This window comes from Hordeum vulgare, chromosome 6H, assembly GCF_904849725.1.
Source record: "Hordeum vulgare subsp. vulgare chromosome 6H, MorexV3_pseudomolecules_assembly, whole genome shotgun sequence".
NCBI lineage: Eukaryota > Viridiplantae > Streptophyta > Magnoliopsida > Poales > Poaceae > Hordeum > Hordeum vulgare.
In genome coordinates, this window is record NC_058523.1 from 37,690,519 (window position 1) to 37,709,886 (window position 19,368).

The 19,368-nt window shown below is 44.2% G+C and overlaps 1 protein-coding gene, 2 long non-coding RNA genes and 1 other non-coding gene across 5 annotated transcripts; 2 read left to right on the forward strand and 2 right to left on the reverse strand.

The window, feature by feature from the left end:
* Window positions 1-1,403: 1,403 nt before the first annotated feature.
* TRNAG-UCC lies at window positions 1,404-1,475 on the reverse strand. Its single transcript has one exon. It is a non-coding gene; the product is annotated as a tRNA-Gly (tRNA).
* A 388-nt stretch (window positions 1,476-1,863) lies between these two features.
* LOC123401018 lies at window positions 1,864-6,226 on the forward strand. The gene is made up of 2 exons (XR_006611007.1): window positions 1,864-2,356; window positions 5,931-6,226. It is a non-coding gene; the product is annotated as an uncharacterized LOC123401018 (long non-coding RNA).
* On the reverse strand, window positions 2,618-17,629 carry LOC123401017 (titin). Of its 2 annotated transcripts, XM_045094733.1 has the most exons (8): window positions 17,491-17,629; window positions 8,272-16,065; window positions 7,244-7,717; window positions 6,857-7,162; window positions 6,256-6,342; window positions 5,431-5,844; window positions 5,178-5,306; window positions 2,618-5,096 (listed from the first exon to the last, which is right to left on the reverse strand). In XM_045094733.1, exons 1-8 carry the CDS (start codon window positions 17,530-17,532, stop codon window positions 2,826-2,828), a joined length of 11,517 nt encoding a protein of 3,838 aa, XP_044950668.1. In that variant the 5' UTR covers window positions 17,533-17,629; the 3' UTR covers window positions 2,618-2,825. The 2 variants fall into 2 exon arrangements, with proteins under 2 accessions (XP_044950668.1, XP_044950669.1); XM_045094734.1 differs by lacking the exon at window positions 6,256-6,342.
* A 149-nt stretch (window positions 17,630-17,778) lies between these two features.
* Window positions 17,779-18,569, forward strand: LOC123401019. The gene is made up of 2 exons (XR_006611008.1): window positions 17,779-18,067; window positions 18,158-18,569. It is a non-coding gene; the product is annotated as an uncharacterized LOC123401019 (long non-coding RNA).
* Window positions 18,570-19,368: the final 799 nt, after the last annotated feature.

Here is a 19,368-nt window from a genome sequence, read left to right on the forward strand (position 1 = left end):
TAAGTCACTGGTTGTAAGTCACCTGATTTATTGAAACCAAACAGGCCCTAAGAGCATCTCCAACAACCGCGCTTCGCGCCGCGTCCAAAAAATTTATTTGTCGCACGCGCTTCGGCTGGTTTGGCGCGTCGCGCAGCGCTGGCTCCAGTAGCAGCGCTGCGCGCGCGCAAAAATGAGAACATGTGAATTTGACACAAACAAGTTGAGATGCATAAAAGTTCATGCCCACAAGTTCATCCAACCAAGTTCAAAATGCAAACAAGTTCAAGACATATAAATGAAATACACATCATTCATCATCTTCCTCGTCTTCGTCCTCATCTTCCGAAGACGATTCTTCCGCCTCCGTAGATGAATCTTCCTCCCTAACCTCATCATGCACCGCATTATGTGAAGCTCCGACGGTGTTGGCAAGATCTTCAACGGCGGCCGGAGGTGCATCCATGCCTCCCATGACGGCCGGAGGTGCACCCATGCCTTCCATGAGAGAAGCAAAACTCATGCCTCCCATGGCGGCCATAGCGTCGGAGGGTGTCGGTATAGTTGACATGTATGCATCATAGTTGAGACTACGAAGTTTCTGAACAATGCAAATATAAGCTACCTATATGATGATGCATTGAAAAAATAACGAGAAAATAAAAGTTGGAATTTTTTCACCTTGGAGGCATTTCGTCGAACACGTGGTGCGCGTCGGCCGCCGGCTCAACGAGTGAGCTCGCTGGTGCTTCGGTAGACGCCGCGCCGGTCCGCCGCCCTGCAAGCTTCTTCTTCGTCTTCGAGCTCCCGGAACCGTCCGCCGCCTTCTTCTTGCCGGATGTTTTTCCTTTCTTCGACCCCACCGCGGCGGCACGGGACGGCGCCGGCGCGACGCCACCCGTCGGCGTGGTCATCCGCGGCGGCAAGAAGAGGCTGCGCGCGAGGCCGACGGTCGGCGGAGCTCCGGCGGTGGCGGCGCCAATGCTCGTCGCGCTAGGGTTTTCGGCGGCGGCAGCGGCGGGAGGGGGGGGGGGGCTCGCGGCTCTACAGCGGGGTGCCGGTCTGCGCATCCATGGTGGCAGGGGCGCTGGCGCCGGCGCGCGCGGTGCGAAGGAGGAAGAAAGAGAGAAAGTTCGCGCGCGCGCTCGAGTCTGCCGCGCGCGGAAGTGTGGGCTTCAAATTAACAGCGCGGGATGAGGCTATGAACAACGCGTCCAACTTATTTTAGCGCGCGCGCGATTTTTACGTGTCTGCTGGAGCATCCCGCCGACGCTTGTTTTGCGCTGCTGTTCGAGATGCTCTAAAGAGAGAGGGTTTTGGCCGCACCATGAATAGGAAAAAAGACCATGAATGGGAAAAAAGTATGCGTCTGCTGGGCTCTAAAGAGAGAGGGTTTTGGCCGCACCATGAATGGGAAAAAAGTATGCGTCTGCCGGGAGTCGAACCCGGGTCTATTGCTTGGAAGGCAATTATCCTAACCGTTGGACTACAGACGCTGAGTTGTTTCAATGCTCAAACATGATTATTAGAATCAACATCGTACTGTTCCCATAGGAACGCAAATGAAGCACTGTACATTCGTGCACCGCCCTGAGTCCGACTCCCAAGTAGTACTATTTCTTCGCGCGCCCGCGCCGCCGTGTCTCGCCATTCCCGCCGCCGCCTCCGCGGAGGCCGGGAGAGGAGGACGCCGCGAAGGCTCGGCGGCAGCCAGCGCAGCAGTTGGCGCGGCCTCCACGGCGTGCCCACCACCTGTTCGACGCTCGCGGCTCGTCCACCTCCCCCGCGCGCGCGCCCATGCCCGGCTCCTTCGCGCCCGCGCAGGAACCCCGTCGCCGCGGCGGGGGACCGAGCACCGCGCACGGATGGGGGGGGGGGGGGGGGTTCGGGCACAGCGCGCGACGGGATGGTTCTGTCCATGGCGCTGTGCTGACCCCAAGTCGCTTATCGATCGCCATGGCGATTTCCGGCCCGGGGGATGCCAAAGGTGCCTCTGGCATCACGCAGAGAGCTCTGGCCATCGCGCCACATGCCGGCGAGCACCGGGTGAAGAGCAGATGATGGCAGCGGCCAGCGCGCTCACGCATTCCAGGGGCTGTTTGTTGCCTCCACGCCACGCCCACAACCTGCTCGACGCTGGTCCTCCTCCGTTGAATGCCCATGTCCTCTCTACCGAACCCACTGAGCGTTGCTGGCTTGTTCGGGCACGGAGCATCGCATGAGTGGAATACTTCATGTTAAGCTCACACTGCAGTCTGCACAAGCTGTTTCTTACAAAGGACGGGGTCACGGGGGACATATGGTGGAGCACTACAAAGAGGACAGGTTTAATGCAATTGTTCGTCCTGCAAAGATTTTCACCAGCGCATCATATAAGGTTTGCCCATAAAGTCCATAACTATTTTCAATCTCCCCTTTTTGATTTTTTTTGACCATGGGCTTGGCATCGCATGTTCCTTCTAGTAATTCCTTTCAATCATTTTGAGCTCATACTGATCAGAACCACAGAAGACACAAAGTAATCTCACATAGTTTTAGGAGGAAAAGACAAAAGTATGTTGCGTGTGACCATGAAAAGTAAACATATGTTAGTAAAGAAAGAACAAACAACCTGACTTTCTCATATTGCACTCAGTTATGCCCCAAACTCAAACAATTATCAAACCTTGATTTACACACTATCTGTATTTACAAATCGTTCTTCAGTCACACAACATTTCAATGCAATGGCGATAGCGAAACCTTGATGTTTACTAGTACCAACACACTATACTACACCTCAAGTAAATAGCATACAAATGTACAAATAGCAACAAAAATATACACACTCTAAGGTGAATGCAGTATCAAGCTTTTGGTAATTCAGATTTTGTGTGTCCAGGCTTGCCTATGATAGCTTTCTTCACTTTTGCTAGTTGGTGCTTTACCTTTGATCCGACACCAGATAAGATATTATGCTTTTTAGGCGATGACTTCTGCCCTGCCTCCCGTTCTTCAATTTTCATTGGTGTGTCATCAGCGAAATTCTTAGCTTCCTCGTCACCATTTGTCTTTTTGTCATAACTCTTCTCTTCTGCAATGTTTGATACATCTTTCTTTGGACTTTGTTCTTCATCTGTGCTGAACTCTGGCTCTTTTATATCCACAGAATTTTCTTCACTCTCAGGAGCTTCTGTTGGTGAAATCACATCGAGATTATGTTTCTGATTGTGTGATGCCTTTTGTACTGCTCCTTGTTCTTCAATTTTGGCTTTCGCTTCATCAGTGAAACTCTTAGCTTCCTGTACATCCTTTGTCTTCTCATCAGAAGTTTTCTCTCCTGCCATATTTGATTCATCTTTCTTTGGACTTTGTTCTTCAATTATGCTGAATTCTGGCTTTGACTGCACAAAATTTTCTTCAACCTCAGGAGCTTCTTCTGGTGAAGCCACATCGAGATCACGTTTCTGAACCTGTGAATTAAATGTTTCTTGCTCTTCATTTGATTGTGCGTTCACTGTTTGCACATGGCTATCAACAGTTTCGTTTACATTCACTTCTTTGATCACAGGCTCTCTTATGGCCAAATAATTCTGATCACCTTCATCAGATTCTTTAGGAGATTTTTGTGCAACTTCCGTTTCCTGCTCCATCTGCAAATTAGATTCTCCTGACTTATCTAGCAGGTTGTTCTTCTCCATCACAATTTGGTCGCCTGCAGATTCATCTTGCTTATCTTGGTCTATATGTAAGCTGGAACCATCTAACTGAATTTCCAAAGCTTTCTCAGAGTTGTCTAGGTCACTGTTTGAGAACTTATAGCTTTGTTTTTCATCCTTGCACTCTGAGACTGCAGAAATCTCCTTTTCCTGAACCAAATTTATCTCATTGCCCATAACTGGTTCAGTAATTTCACCTTTCTGCTCATCAGATATTGCTTCTGCACCTTTGTGCGAGATATCATGCATATTTTCTATCTGTTCTTCTGTAGCTCCACCTGTGGTAGTTATCTGCTGATTCTCTTCTTCCTTGTCTACTCCATTCTCCAGTTCTGCCTCTACAGTACTTTCGCCCTCAATGATGGAAGATTCATTGGACTCTTCTCTTTTTGTGCTCAGAGGACTTTGAAGATCATCAGTGTTATTAGGAAAATCCTTTTCATCACCCATATTTGGTTCTGTCGACAAGAGTGTTTGCCCGGATACTGCATCAGAACTTCTATTTTCAGGTAAATGCTTGTGGTGAAGGTCTGTTCTTCCTTCCTCTAATGCCTCCTCTTGAGAAACCTTTGGGCTTGTTATGTCATCAAGGTTGCTCTTCAAGCTTCCTTCCTCAATCTGTGTTGTCGCTTCCATATGTTCCTGACAAACAGAATTGGTTGCCTTTTCACCCAGCTTGATATCTCTTGTTTCCATTTCTGTAATCAGGCCAGATCCACCAGGTACCACCAGTTCACTGGAAGTTTCACCTTGGACACTGTTTTGGCATACTGGTGCTTCCAAATCATGAGTGTTCCTATTGAGTTCCTCATCCTTTTCCAGCTTGATATCATGTGTTTCTTCAGAGCCTTCTAAATTATGTTTTCCTTTTTCAGAAATGAGTTCCTTTTCCACCATATTTTCTGTAGGAATTGGCACCAAGCTTTCTTCCTGCTCCGAGGTGATCAAAGAACTGTCATCTTTTGTGGTTTCTTCTTGCTTCTTTTCAGCTTCAAATTCTGAATTTCCATCTGGCTCATTGCTCTCTTTTCCCATTATCAGGTTCATCAGAAAATGGGAGACAGGCAAATCACTTTGTTCAGCTTCGTTTTCTTCTTTCTCCGTGTCACCAGTTTCTTGCTCTTGTATGTTCTCTTCACCTTGTTCTTTGGTTATTTGATTCTCTTCTTGCTCTTCTGATTCGGTGGGGAGTGGCTTCTCTAGAAACAACTCTCTTTCTGTCACCTCTAACTCAGATGCCTGTTCAGTTTCATTTCTGTCCACGGCGGAGTGTGCACGAAGATCAAACTTATGATGTTCATTGTCTTCGTTTATACTTTCTCCTGTTGCTGTAACTGCAGGTGAAGCCTCAAGATTCCTTCCGTTCTCCTCGATGGTCTCGAGATTTTCATCAGATAGTGCCCCATCAGCTCTACTAGCCTAGATTGGAAAAGTGAAATTAGCTTTAAAAGAACAAACTTAAACCTGCATTAATATTAGCTAAAGAATTTGTCCACTGACCTTATCATAGATAGCTTCACCGAGTTTGATTGATTCAGTGGATGCTGTATAGCCAGTCGCTATTTCCTCATTCGAGTCAGTTTCAACTTCTCCACCATTCTGCTTTGTTGCCAACTTGTCATCTACAACCTGAATGACAGAATTTTTTCCGTTTATTTCTCTTACTATAAAGTAACAGCCTTAAAAATTTATTAAAAGAAGTTTTGACCAGAAAATTTGGTCGCACAAACTTTTTAAGAGTATCAGTACTGACCTTTGGATGAGTGCTCAAGTCCTGCTCAACATCATTCTGTTTAGGATTTTCCACCACATATTCTGAAATGGAACTGAATCCCTTGTTTTCCTCCACCTCTTCAATTTCTGTGGGCTGTTTATCGATCCTTCCATGTATCATTTCTGCACTTGGGCTCATGGTATCATCCATTTTAGTATCTGTGCTGTTACTGGAATGCAGTCCAGACGCCTCTTCATCTACAGGTTTGGTCTCAGTTTTGTCATGATTAACATCGGTGTCTTCATTTTGTATTTCTTCCTTCTTTTCCACCTCATCAACGATCTCTTCTTCTAATGCTTGAGGGACCTGCATACCATCATTGGGCTTGTTTATGCATTCTTCCTCTTCTGAGTGCACTCTGGACTCAATATTCTGAGGAACAGCTGTAGGATCCTGCACATCAGTTAATTGTTCATTTTGCTGATCATTATGATATCATTAAATATTGAGAGTGACTGGTATCTTTGTTTCTTGCACAGCAGGTGAAGAAACAAGCTACTCTGTACCACTGAAATGACAGACGGAGATACTGTGTAGAAGGGTTTTTTCTACTGGCTGCAAATCTCAAGCTCATGTCTCTTCATTTTATTGATATTCTATATTGCCTGTACAATTTGTTTTGTTATTGCAATCTTACTTCGTTTTTCTTTAATTTTAATCTTATCTGCCGTTAAAAATGGGGGATTCTCTTTAAAGGAGTCCAAATGTTTCATCTTTGATATAGTTACCTTAAAGATGGAAAAGGCTTATTATCATTTCAAACTATATGAAATCACGAGCAGTAATCACGTCAATAATTCTTACATTCTCTTGCATTTCTTCATTTGAAGGAGCTAGGTCAGATGTTTTCTGAAGATCCTTCTCGATGGGTGATCCCAAATCATTTTTAACCTACAAGATGAGTAAAAACATAGTACGTTTAGCATTACTGTCGAGAAGTTTCCACCAATCATCAGTACCGTGTTTTTTAGCTCTGCACTGTAAAATTTTAACATATGTTGGTGTACGCCATTGTGAACCCCGTATGAGTCATTCTTTTATTTCGATCTTAATGATGCTTCTGCTTAATAGCGAGCCATTCATATATGAAGTGTACTGGGAGTAGTAGGTATTAGTGTTTAATATATTGTCACGAGATGGAGATGATAATTCTTGAAAAAATAGCTTGCTAATCAATGTTACATCGCGCTCAGGGTGATATCAGTTACATGTATTTGAAAAATATTGCCCTTTAAAATTTAACATTTTTCTATATACTAACATGGAAAATTAGTGATTCTTAGAACATACTTTAGAGACCTAAAAGTTTTAAGTTTGAACTTATGAGGTCCAGTATAGAAGTTTTTAATGAAACAACATCATGCCTAAATTTATCATACTGCGTTAGTCAGAATTTTGGACTGACCTCTTCATTTATAGTTTCATCAGTTGTTCCATCATGTTTGTCAGTAGAAATTTTTGCTGCTGCTGCATCCATTTCTGTATTCTCCTTCTCATCTTCCTTACATTTTTCAGCATCAGCATCATTATGTAAAGTGCCAGTGTTGTTGGGTGCATCTTCTTGTTCAGTTGTTTCTTCTATTTCCGTGGAGTTCTCAACCATGGAATTCTCAACCTTCGCATCTGTAACGCTTGGAATGGATTGTTGGGGTATATGTAGGGTTTGTTCATTCTTGAGCATTTCAGTAGCCACTGTCTCTGTTTGTTCAGCCTGGACAATCATTAAAGAGGAGCTGCATGAGAAAAGTTTGAAGATAAATTACAAAATGTATCGAGTTTTAGAAATCTTCACCTCAAACACATCAGCATCGTCTTTCCCTTTTGTTGTGTCATTTTCATTGCTCTGGGGCTCCAATATTGTTTCTGTGGTGAAATCAGCCCTACTGTCATCATGTTTCTGCTCATCTGTCTGTATTTCTTCCTTTTGCTTTTCAATCGCCTCATCTTCTTTCTGCTGCTGATCCAAGTTAACCTTTTGTACGTGCTCATCTGGCTGCTCAGTGGTTAAAACATCCACTGACCGCTCACAAACTTGCATTTGAAGCTTCACATTGTGAAGTTGCTCGTCATCTTGATCATTGGTATGGTCACCACTTTTTATTGCATCGTGTTCAGTTACAGATTTTGGCTGTTCTTTGATTTGCTCAATATTGTTTGAAGTCCCTGCTGTATCTTCACCAGATATTTGTACAACATCCTCCTCAGTAGCGCTCTCATCTTTCTGAGTTGTAAAAGCAGTTTTTTCACCCAAGTCAGATGATTCGTCCTGTATCAAATGTATCAGTGAGTTCTCCTGTGAGTATGCTCAAATTCAGACGAGTAGTGGCAATTTTTTGCTGCTGTTACAGATTGCAGAATTATGCAACTGAAATGGAATGCTTTTAAAGTACAAATCTTCAATCTAGTTTGCACTGCACAACTTCAGGCAGAAATCAGTTGTACATCACTTGGTTAAATCTTTATAATTTTTTGTATACACCATCATTGTCAGACAATGATAGCAGTCAACCTACAAGCCGCTAATTATATGTGTCTCTTGCTAGATAGTGCTTCTTTGTATGATGGATGATAGTGCTTCTGTGTCTCTTGCTAGATACAATGTTGCAGCGGAATTAGATGTATCGAGGTTATTTATACAGTTCAACCAAAACGACCTACTTACATTTTTTAAAATCATCCAAACATCAGTTACAATATATTTTGGAGTTCTGAATAAGTTTAGTATTACCTACATCTCTTAATAGTCTAACATATATCCAAGTGATATAAGTGCTAAATGTCTCAGATAGATGAAAGGAACTATCGGTTAAGGGCACGTACCTTTTGTTCTATTGGCTCTTGTACTTCCTCTTTGATGTTTTCATCTGCCAAGATTGTGTTGCTAATTTTATTACCCAAGTTTTCTTTGTCTAACTCCACAGGATTTTGTTCTGGCTCGGTTCCATGATCTGTTGGAGATGGATCCTCCAAAGTAGCAACTTCTGTTTTTTGAGTGGAAATTTCTTCATCATTGATGCCTTCAGTGGCCGTCATTTGTTCCAATTCATCCATGCCATTTACTTGCTGAATATCAGAAGTTAGCTCAACTGTTGCTATATCACTTTCTGAAACTGGCTCCTCTAACCCAGGATCTTGGCATGGATGGGAGGCTTCTTCACCTTCAGTTGCATCAATACATTTGTTTTCTTCACCTTCATGCTCTTGTTTAGAATCAGCAAGCTGGTTGATTTCATTTGCAGCATTATCTTCTGCAGTTGGTTCTCCAAGGGTGGCACCATTACTTTGGCCTGTTTCTTCTGCCTTTACTAGTTGACCCTTGCTGTCTTCAGCCAATTCTGATTGATGTGCTGATTGGACAAGCAAATTTGGGTCACTTCCTGGTTCACTGCTGGCGTTCTGTACATGTGTATCTTGAGTATGCTCCACTACCGTTGTTTCTTCTTCTGTTGGAGTAAGCTCAGCAGAAGTAGGATCAATGCTTTGTTGGGGTTCCCCTTGGTTTTCTGTGGTGTCAGTGCACGTCTTCTCTTCAAGCGCTTCTTGTTCCGGGACTTGCTGAATATCAAGAAGTGGTGCACTTGCTGTCAAATCATCATCTGTACTCTCACGAGGGATTTCTCCAGTCTGCATGTCTTCAGTGTCATTTATCTCTTCTGCTGGGACATTAACCGCTGATATACTATCTTCCGCTTCAACAGGTTCAGTATTCTTGATCTCTTCTAGTGCTGTTTCCTGTGTTGTTGGTATATCGACTTGTACATCAGGAGCTATCTTGTCCGCAAGACCAACATCTTCAGTGAGCTCGCTGATGTTTGCATCAGTGCTCTTCTTGACTGCTTCAATTTCCATGGTTCCAGTGCCCTTCACTTCTTCTGCTGGTAGGTCAGGTGCTGATTTGTTTTCTTCCATCTCAACAGGTTCAGCATTCTCGAGCTCTTGTAGTTCTGACACTTGTGCTTCTGGTATATCATCTGTTGCCTCAGCTGCCATTACATGTTCTTCAGGAGCTGCCTCATCTGCATGAGCAACATTGCCTCTTACATCCTCGGTGAGCTCACTGATGTTTACATCAGCGATCTCGTTGATTGCTTCAGTTTTCTTGGCTTCAGTCTCCTTCACCTCTTCTGCCGACAGCTCATTTGCTGATATGTTTTCTTCCACTTCAATAGGTTCAGTATTCTTGATTTCTTCTAGGTCTAGCTCTTGTGCTCGTGGGATATCAACTGGTGCCTCAGTTGCTATTACATGCTCTTCAGGAGCAGCCTCATCTGCAGGAGCAACATTGCTTGTCACATCCTCAGTGAGTTCGCTGATGTTTGCATCAGGGCTCTTGTTGATTGCTTCAGTTTCCTTCACCACTTCTGCTTGCAGGCCACTTGCTGATCTATTTTCTTCCACCTCAACTGGTTCAACACTCTTGATCTCTTCTAGTTCCGGCTCCTGTGCCTGTGGTATATCAAATGTTGTCTCAGCTACTGTTACATGCTCTGCATGAGGTTCCTCGTCTGCAGGCACAACGTTGCTTTTCACATCCTCATTGAGCTCACTGATGTTTGCATCAGTCCTTTTGCTGATTGCTTCAGTTTCCTTCACCTCTTCTTCTGGCAGGTCACCTGCTTCAGTATTCTTGATCTCTTCTAGCTCTGGCTCTTGTGCATGTGGTATATCGACTGTTGTCTCAGCTACTGTTACATGTTCTTTATGAGCTGCCTCATCTGTAAGAGCAATGTTGCATTTCATATCTTCAGTAAGCTCACTGATGTTTGCATCAGTGCTCTCATTGATTGCTTCAGTGTCCTTCACCTCTTCTGCCGGTATGTCACTCGCTGATGTGTTTTCTTCCACCTCAACAGGTTCAGTATTCTCGATCTCTTCTAGTTCTGGTTCTTGTGCTCGTGGAATATTAACTGTTCCCTCAGTTGCTATTATATGCTCTTCATGAGCTGCCTCGTCTGCAGGATTGACACTGCTTGTCACATCCTCAATGAGCTCGCTGATGTTTGCATCAATGCTCTCGTTGATTGCTTCAGTTTCCTTCACCTCTTCTGCTGGCAAGTTACCTGCTGATCTGTTCTCCTCCACCTCAACAGGTTCAACATTCTCAAGATCCTTTAGTTCCGGCGCTTGTGCTTGTGGTATATCAACCGTTGCCTCAGCTGCTATTACATGTTCTTCAGGAGCTGCCTCTTCTGCAGGAGTAACATTGCTTTTCATATCCTCAGTGAGCTCACTAATGCTTGCATCAGTGCTCTCATTGATTGCTTCAGTGTCCTTCACCTTTTCTGCTGGCAGGTCACTTGCTGGTATGTTTTCTTCCACCTTAACAGGTCTAGTATTCTGGATCTCTTCTACTTCTGGCTCTTGTGCTTGTGGTATATCGACTGTATTATCAGCTACCGTTACATGTTCTTCAGGAGCTGCCTCGTCTGCAAGAGCAACATTGCTTTTCACATCTTCAGTAAGCTCATTGTTGTTTGCATCAGTGCTCTCGTTGATTGCTTCAGTCTCCACGGCTTCACTATCTTTCACCTCTTCTGCTGGCAGATCATTTTCTGATACATATGCTTCCACTTCAGCAGGTTCAGTGTTCTTGGTCTCTTCTAGTTCTGGCTCTTGTGTTCGTGGTATATCAACTGTTGCGGCAGTTGCTATTACATGTTCTTCAGGAGCTGCCTCGTCTGCACACACGAGATTGCTTTTCACATCCTCAGTAAGCTTACTGATGTTTGCATCAATGCTCTCGTTGAATGCTTCAGTTTCCTTGGCTTCAGTGTCCTTCATCTCTTCTGCCGGCATGTCACTAGCTGATATGTTTTCTTTCACTTCAACAGGTTCAATATTCTTGATCTCTTCTAGTTCCGGCTCTTGTGCTTGTGCTATATCAACTGTTGCCTCAGTTGCTATTACATGTTCTTCAGGAGCAGCCTCGTCTGCAAGAGCAACGTTACTTTCCACATCCTCAGCGATCTCACTGAAGTTTGCATCAGTGCTCCCATTGGTTGCTTCAGTTTCCTTGGCTTCATTGCCGTTCACCTCTTCTGCCGGCAGGTCACTCGCTGATATGTTTTCTTCCACCTCAACAGGTTCAGTATTCTTGATCTCTTCTACTTCTGGCTCTTGTGCATGTGGTATATCAACTGTATCATCAGCTACTGTTACATGTTCTTCAGGAGCTGCTTCGTCTGCAAGAGCAACAATGTTTTTCACATCTTCAGTGAGCTCACTGTTGTTTGTGTTAGTGCTCTCGTTGATTGTTTCAGTCTCCATGGCTTCAGTATCCTTCACCTCTTCTGCTGGCAGATCATTTGCTGATATGTTTTCTGCCACTTCAGCAGGTTCAGTATTCTTGGTCTCTTCTAGTTCTGGCTCTTGTGCTTCTGGTATATCAACTGTTGCCTCAGGTGCCATTACATGCTCTTCAGGAGCTACCTCCTCTGTAAGGGCAACATTGTTTTGCACATCTTCAATGAGATCGCTAATGTTTGCGTCACTGCTCTCATTGTTTGCTTCAGTTTCCCCCATCTCTTCTGCAGGCAGGTCGCTTGCTGATCTAGTTTCTTCCACCTCAACAGGTTCAGTATTCTTGACCTCTTCTAGTTTCGGCTCTTGTGCTTGTGGTACATCAACTGTTCTCTCAGCTACTGTTACATGTTCATCATGAGCTGCCTCGTCTGTAAGAGAAACATTGCTTTGCACATCTTCAGTGAGCTCACTGTTGTTTGCATCAGTGCTGTCGTTGATTGCTTCTGTTTCCACGGTGTCAGTATCCTTCACATTTTTCGCTGGCAGATCACTTGCTGATGTGTTCCCTTCCACTTCAGCAGGTTCACTATTCTTGATCTCTTCTAGGTTTGGCTCTTGCGGTTGTGGTATAGCACCAGTTGCTTCTGTTGCTTTTGCATGTTCATCAGGAGCTGCCTCATCTGCAAGAGCAATATTGCTTTTCACATCATTGATGAGCTCGCTGATGTTTCCACCAGTACTCTCATGAGGGATCATCTCAGTTTCCATGGCTTCAGTATCCTTGATCTCTTCTGCTGGCAGGTCCCTTGCTGTTATATTATCTTCCACTTCAACGGGTTCACTATTCTTGTTCTCTTCTAATTCTGGCTCTTGTGGTTGTGGTATAGCAGCAGTTGCCTCTGTTGCTTTTGCATCTTCATCAGGAGCTGCCTCATCTTCAAGGGCAACGTTGCTTTTGGCATCTTCAGTGAGATCACCAATATTTGCAACAGGGCTCTCATAGTAGATTTCTGCAACCTCGATGGCTTCATTCTCCTTCACCTCTTCTGCTGGCAGATCATTTGTCGTTACATTTTCATGCACGTCAACAGGCTCAGTATTCTCCACTAGTGGTATATCAACATGTGCCTCAGATTCCTGTACGTGTTCTTTGGGAGTTTCCTCCTCAGCAATTGCATCAGTGCTTTTCACTTCTTTACTTTCCTCCGTCACTATTGCTGATTCTAAATTCTCTGCTTGAGTGGCAGGACTTGGTTCTGTCATCTCGTTATCTTCTAGTGTGGACTGCTCAGAACTAAAGGCAGTGTGAGATGGGGAGATCCCTTGAGGTTCAGTAGCTTCAGTGTCCCTGAATTCAACCGGTTCTTGCTCTTGAAGCTGCTGAATGCTAACATCTGTCAGGATTGCTGTGTTATCTTCTGTTGCTATTTGTGGCTCATTTTCTGTCAAATTTTCTTCAGCATGTGTTTGATGGGAAGCTTCTTCAGTTTGAACATCCTCACTATTACCAATTTTTTGTGATTCGAGCTCCTTTGCTTGTACATCATTAGTTGGGTCACTTGATAATAACTTGTGTTCTTGAGCCGTTTCTCCAACAATGGCCCCACTGCTTTGGTTGGATATTTCTTCAGCTTTCACATCATCAGGTTTCTCTATCAGCTCTTCGGCGTGTACTTCTTTAATATCAGAAGCTGCTTCTTTTGCTGTTACATATTCTTCTGGAACAGACATGCTTTCTTGCGAGATAGCTCGAGGTTCAGTGGCTTCACTATCTCTCATTTCTTCAGCAGGTTCTGGTTCCAGGATCTGTGGTTCATTCACTGCGATATTTTCTTCTGTTTTGTGATCTTCCGACTGAGTAGTATCACTTTGAGTCATTTCTTGACCTTCAGTGGCTTCATTGCTGCTCACTTCTGCTGATTCCATCACAAGCGACTCACTTGTGGTTAGGTTATCTTCATGAGTTGGGTTCTCAATGACAGCAGCATCCATTTGACCACATGCTTCACTCACTTCAGTAAGCTCGGCATTCTTCTTTTCTGACTGTAGCTCCTGCACTGATTGCATATCAGCAGCTGGCTCTCTTGCAAGGTCACTGGTTCCTTGAGCTGCCTCCCTGGCAAAAACCTCATTGCTTTGGTCAGAGATTTCTTTTATTCTGGTATCTTTGTTACTCTCAACAGCTTCTGCTTGTTCCAAATTCCCTTCTTGATCATCACAAGTTACTTCATTTGCTGTTATATTTTCTTCTGAAGCTGGCTCCTCACAAATGGAAACATTACTTTCCTGGGGGAGTGCTTCAGTTTCCTTCACGTCTGCTGTTGATCCAGTCTTTGGCACATCACCTGGTATACTATCTCCTTGAGCTGGGTCATTCAAGAGAGCAGGATGCCATTGATCAGAAGCTTCTTCAGTATCAACAGGTTCAGTGTTCTGTATTTCTTCTGTTTCAAGCCCCCGCATTTGCTGTTCAGACACATCCTCAGTTGGCAGCACATTGTTTTCTTGATCTGCTTCTTCAACAGTTGCCACACTAGAGGTTTCGATGATATTCTGAGCTGTGTTGTCCTTGATTTCTTCTACTGATGCTACATTTTCTACCTCTTTGGCATCACAGGTTGGTCCTTCTGCTGTTACATCATCTTCTACAGAGTCCTCCTCAGGAGCAGAAATAGTTCTTCCATGGCAGATTTCTTGAGTCTCAGAAACTTCTGCGTGCTTAACTTCAGCCGATCCTTGTTCCAGGGTTTGCTGGATATCATCATTCAATGGTTCAATTGCCATAGAATTATCTTCTGTTACTAGTTCTTCTGAAGCAGCAGCATGACTTTGTTGAGTGATTTCCTGAGTTTCAATGGCTCCAGTGTCCTTCACCTCTTTTAATTCTATCACCTGGGGCTGACATGCTAGTACATCGTCTTCTTCAGCACAGTTATTGATGACATCAGCATGTGGTTGATTGGAAGCTTCATCTATTTCTACAGTTCCAGTGTTCTTAGGTTCTTCCTCTTCCAACCCTTGCACTGGTTGTATATCTTCTGTTGCTTCCTTATCTTGGGTTCCATCTTCAGCAATTGTCACATTGCTTTGATCGGAGGTTTCTTCAGCTTTGGCATCTTCAAGACTCTTTATTTCCTCTGGTTCCACATTATTTAAATGTTGGATCTCAGAACTTGGTTCAGTGATTGTTGCATTATCTTCTGGAGTTGCCTCCTCAAAAGCAATACCACTTTGTTGAACTGTTTTCTCAGTATCAACTTCTTTGGCATCTGCAGTTTCTTCTGCTAGTCCCTGCTCTTGCACTTCTTCAACATCGAGAGCTGGCTCCCTTGTCATTGCATCGTGTTCTGGAGTTATCTCCTCAGATGTGGACACATTGCTCTCATGAGAAGTTTCTTCAGTTTTTTCATGCAGAGGGTCACTGGTTTCTTTTGGTGATTCTTGATCCAGCACTTCTTGATCACCATTTGTTGACTCATCAGCTTGCTCAGTTTTAGGCATATCTTCGGGTACATCTGTTTTCTTGCTTTTAGGCACCTCTTCCTGCACCAAGTCTGCATCCACATCATCAGTTTTAGCACTCGGCTGATCTTCTAGTTTGACAACCTCAATATCTTCATCTTCTGGACAGTTCTCTTTATCCACTTTGGCTGGTTCAACTGTTTTTGTGTTTCCATCACTAGTATCCGGAAGGGCATCAGGTTCATCCACATTAGCCTCCTGAGAAGTTTGGGCTCCAGCAGGTGCTTCAGCTACAACCTCTTCACCAGGAATAGATGGCATGGTTGCAGGTTGTGTGTCCTCAGTTACTTCTGCTGGTTCAAGATTGTGGCCTTGTTGAGCATCAATTGTTGGCTCAACATCATTGTCAGGCTGCAGTCTGTCCTCGTGCACCATTTTGTCCTCCATTGCATCACCTTCTACATCTTGACAATGTTCCTTTGGCTCTTCATTGTCATGTTTTAGAAGGCCGCTGGTATCTTCTGCAGTGTTCTCAACATGGCCTAAAGAGTCAATTGCCTCTTTGCCATTACTTGCGCTGCTCTGCTCGGTGCTTATTCCATCTGGTGAAGCTTCTACCTGCTCATTACCTTTCTGACCATTTTCTTGTGGCTTCTCATTCGAGATCTTCCCTTCTTTCATCTGGTCATTCAGAGAAGAATGTGTACCATTTGGAGTATCTTCTTGAGGAATTTCGATTGCAGAGGGTGCTCTTTCTAAAATTTGATCCTCTGAAACCTTCATTCCTTCAGTTAAATCCATTGCACTGGCTGTTGCCTCGCCCTTCATCTCCCCATGAGGTGAAAGCTTGCTGTCTAGGTTCATTTGCAAATGGGTTGTTCTTAGATGCCCGTTTTCCACTTGAACTTCCTGGGAAACAAACAGGTAAATCGAACATTTAAATCAAAGTACACCGAATACCACTCTGGGTTGGCATAATTACAAAAAGGAAAACGATGAGAAAAAGAATACGAAACTCTGCATTCTTAGATTTAGTATACTTTAAAATTGTGCTCTTTCAATTATAATTCATACAAAAGGACATCCAACAGTATCAGGGTACTGTAGCACTACAATACTACAATTATAATTTCCTGCATGACAGCAATGGTTTCTGGCTGGCTAATTATGTCTCACTAGCATGTGACACTGAATGGCACATGCAGGTTCAGTGCATGTAAGAGTATTTCAGAAACTGGTCAACAAAATAGCAGGAATAACTTGTTAAACAATAAAGCAGTACCACATGCTGACACAGCTGGCGCAAGCAGCTGAATATTTAACTTAGGTTTTTCATCCAGAACCTGGCATGTTGGACATCCTAACTGGACAAGCTCGTGGTTCAAGGAGCCTTGGCTAATTGTTACATATGTAATTCTATCTCTAGTAGAATAGTGCTGCAATTACATGCTTCTGCATGCTGTAAGTAACCTTTGCTTACTTTATGCCTTTGTCTTAACACATCACAGTTGACAATTCACACTCAGTGTAACTTTTAGGCTGAACAGTTCTTATAAGTGTTGACCCTCAGTCCCCCACCATCTATACTGTATTCCTAAACAAACTGTTTCCTCTAGATAGCTAGAACCGTAGAAGACAATATCTAGTGCTTGTTGAGTTTTCGCTAACAGTATTTTCTTAATATCGATTGAATCTGCATGCCAGTTAACTTCATATCAAGTCCAGGAATGAATTGTCAAGAGGGTACTGCTAGTGAATTCTTTTGCCAGTAATCAAGAGAACAGAGCAGAGTTTATGATAGACTTCTATATGTTGATTTGTTCTGCCCACCAAGTTCCCTGAAACATGATCCTTCTAAAGAGACGATAATACATGCTATTTTTTGTACAATTATATCTGGAAAACAACCATTTCTGGAAGCTTAAGAAAGTTTGCTATAAATCTAACTGGAACCTGATCACTCATGTAAGTAGTTGTGTTCACTTGTTGCATGCTTCGACTCTGATTCTTTTGTTTAGGAACACAAAAATGTGATCAGTGTCATTTCAACATACAGAACCGACTGCATGAAGAACCATCCCTAGATGCTAGAGGGAGATTAACAAAATAAAGAGATCGCGGAACCAGAAGTACGATGCAATGATGATATCTCTTGGAAACTGGGCAAAGTCTACTGAACTGTTACAGATAGGCTCCTCACTGTGCAGCTGATTCGGCAGCACCGAAGCTTTCTGTGTTGCTTTACATTTTCAGAGTATTATGCATGCATGGAAACAGAAGGAAGCGAGTGTTGCGAAAAAAACCCTCAAGAGACTACAAGGAGCCATTGCGTACCTCCCCATCTGCCGCCTCTCGTGCTTCGTCTTCGGTCGCCATTGCTCCAGATCAGGATGGGAAGAAGGAAAGAAAGAGAAAAAAGAAAAAGAAACAAAGAAAGAATGGGAGGGAGGTAGGGGGCAGAGAGAGGCCTCTTAACATAAAAGTCTTGTGGGTGCTTGAAAAGCTGGTGGTCTTTATACCGACCTTTCCTCTGTCTGATGTGTTTTCTATTGCTGAGCAGCGGTTAGGAAAGCAGCGGCAGACTGACAGTTCTCTTGACAGTGAGTTGGTACTCGCTTAATCAGCCACACGCCTTGATTAAGCGGGAGAGATTATCCCTGAAATGGCAGATCAGTGAACATGGAGGCTCAGCATTAGGTGCCAAAATGCCAACTGGTGCTTGAGGCACATGGTAGTGGTAGCTGGACCAGTGCGTTTACAGTCTTGCATGGCCGGGACCCCCAGAACCTTTTCCCTTGGAAATTATTGGATCCATAATTGATCGAAGATTATCGTTCTTGGATCCTATCCCTCAATTCTTTTTTTGCTCCCGTAGAGCGCGGCTCAAAATGAGAATCGTCCCGTTTTCGGTGTAAGAATACTATTATCTGCCTTTCTTTTTGGTTGCTTGGTATTACATAAACATTAGTACTACATGATTGCCTTTGTGATGTCCCTTCAGGTGCAAATTATCTTCCTACCGGGTTAGGCAGACATTGGATCATTTGTCACATTCAGCTTTGGATGCAAATGGCTAAAGGCGGCCCCGAAAGGTTGTGTCGAGCTTACCTCACCATGCACTGGGAATTCAAGCCGACGACGGATTTGCCCAATTTTTTTCCGCAGGCCATCGAAAGCTCCGCTGAATCGGATCGCGCGGAGAGCGGGACAGAATGAAAGTAACTTCCCTAATGGAACGTCGGTATGTTTGATGTGTTTCAACTTTCAAGGTAAACACTTTCCAGAAAAAGTTATGTTGGCTCAGGCGTCGTTCTTCTTCCTGCATCTGTTTTCTGCAGCTGGTTGAATCTCAAACGAAATGAATTATTCCGATTTGACAAGAATACTAGTTATCAAAGTCTCTTTACTGTTCAGATCATTGCTTTGTTATGATCCGGAGCCTGGAAGTCTCTGCGCCTGCTAAATTACTTGTGTCTGAAGACTGCGGAACCAGGAGGGGGGCCAAGGGGCAAAGGATGGAGGAATGTGAGGTGCATGCACAGCCCTGAATACTGAATCCGGTCAAGTGGGTGCTGATGACAGCGATCCACAGCGAACGAATTCCACATGATCGGCTGCTTTGGAGGAGGAGAAGGCCAAGTTGGCCAATCCAATGGCGCCATGCTGGACCCCCTCCCACACCACGCCATCCAAATTCCTCTTGCAGAAAAGAAACCCACCGACCTGGCCGCCCCCATCCGACCCGTCATCGTCCACGGCGCCTTAAGAAATCAACCAAGCTGTTCTTATAGAAACCTGAGGCAGGTGATGTTCAGGGAATTCATGGACTATTATCCTAACACACGGCGGCGCCGAAAGGAAGAAAGAAAGAAAGGAGGAGAGAAATCGATGGGTTTGGAGCCGAATGGTGATGACATGGATGTCTGCAGAGAAGCTTATCATCAGAGCCCCCAGCCGCCACCCCCGGTGCCCCAGTGGCTCCATCAGATCCGAGTCAGCATCGTACATGCTAGACGCCTAACACTCTGGAGATAAAAGAAGATGAGAAGTTGATGTTTTGTTTGCTGGCACTGTTTGCTTTTGCCCCCCTGGAATATAAGCAGCCGTCACTCGCATCGCGTGGTCCTCCCTACTATCCTGCTCCACAATCTGATTAGCAGCCGCCAAAGTGTTACCCCCACCGTTTTTTAATTATCAGTGTTGGATTAAGTT

Coding starts and splice junctions, on each gene's coding strand:
- LOC123401017 (XM_045094733.1), bottom strand. CDS start 17,532: ATGGCGACCGAAGACGAAGCACGAGAGGCGGCAGATGGGGAG. Junction 7,163..7,243: donor ACGATGCTGATGTGTTTGAG/GTGAAGATTTCT, acceptor ATGATTGTCCAG/GCTGAACAAACAGAGACAGT. Junction 5,307..5,430: donor ACTTGAGCACTCATCCAAAG/GTCAGTACTGAT, acceptor TCTGTCATTCAG/GTTGTAGATGACAAGTTGGC.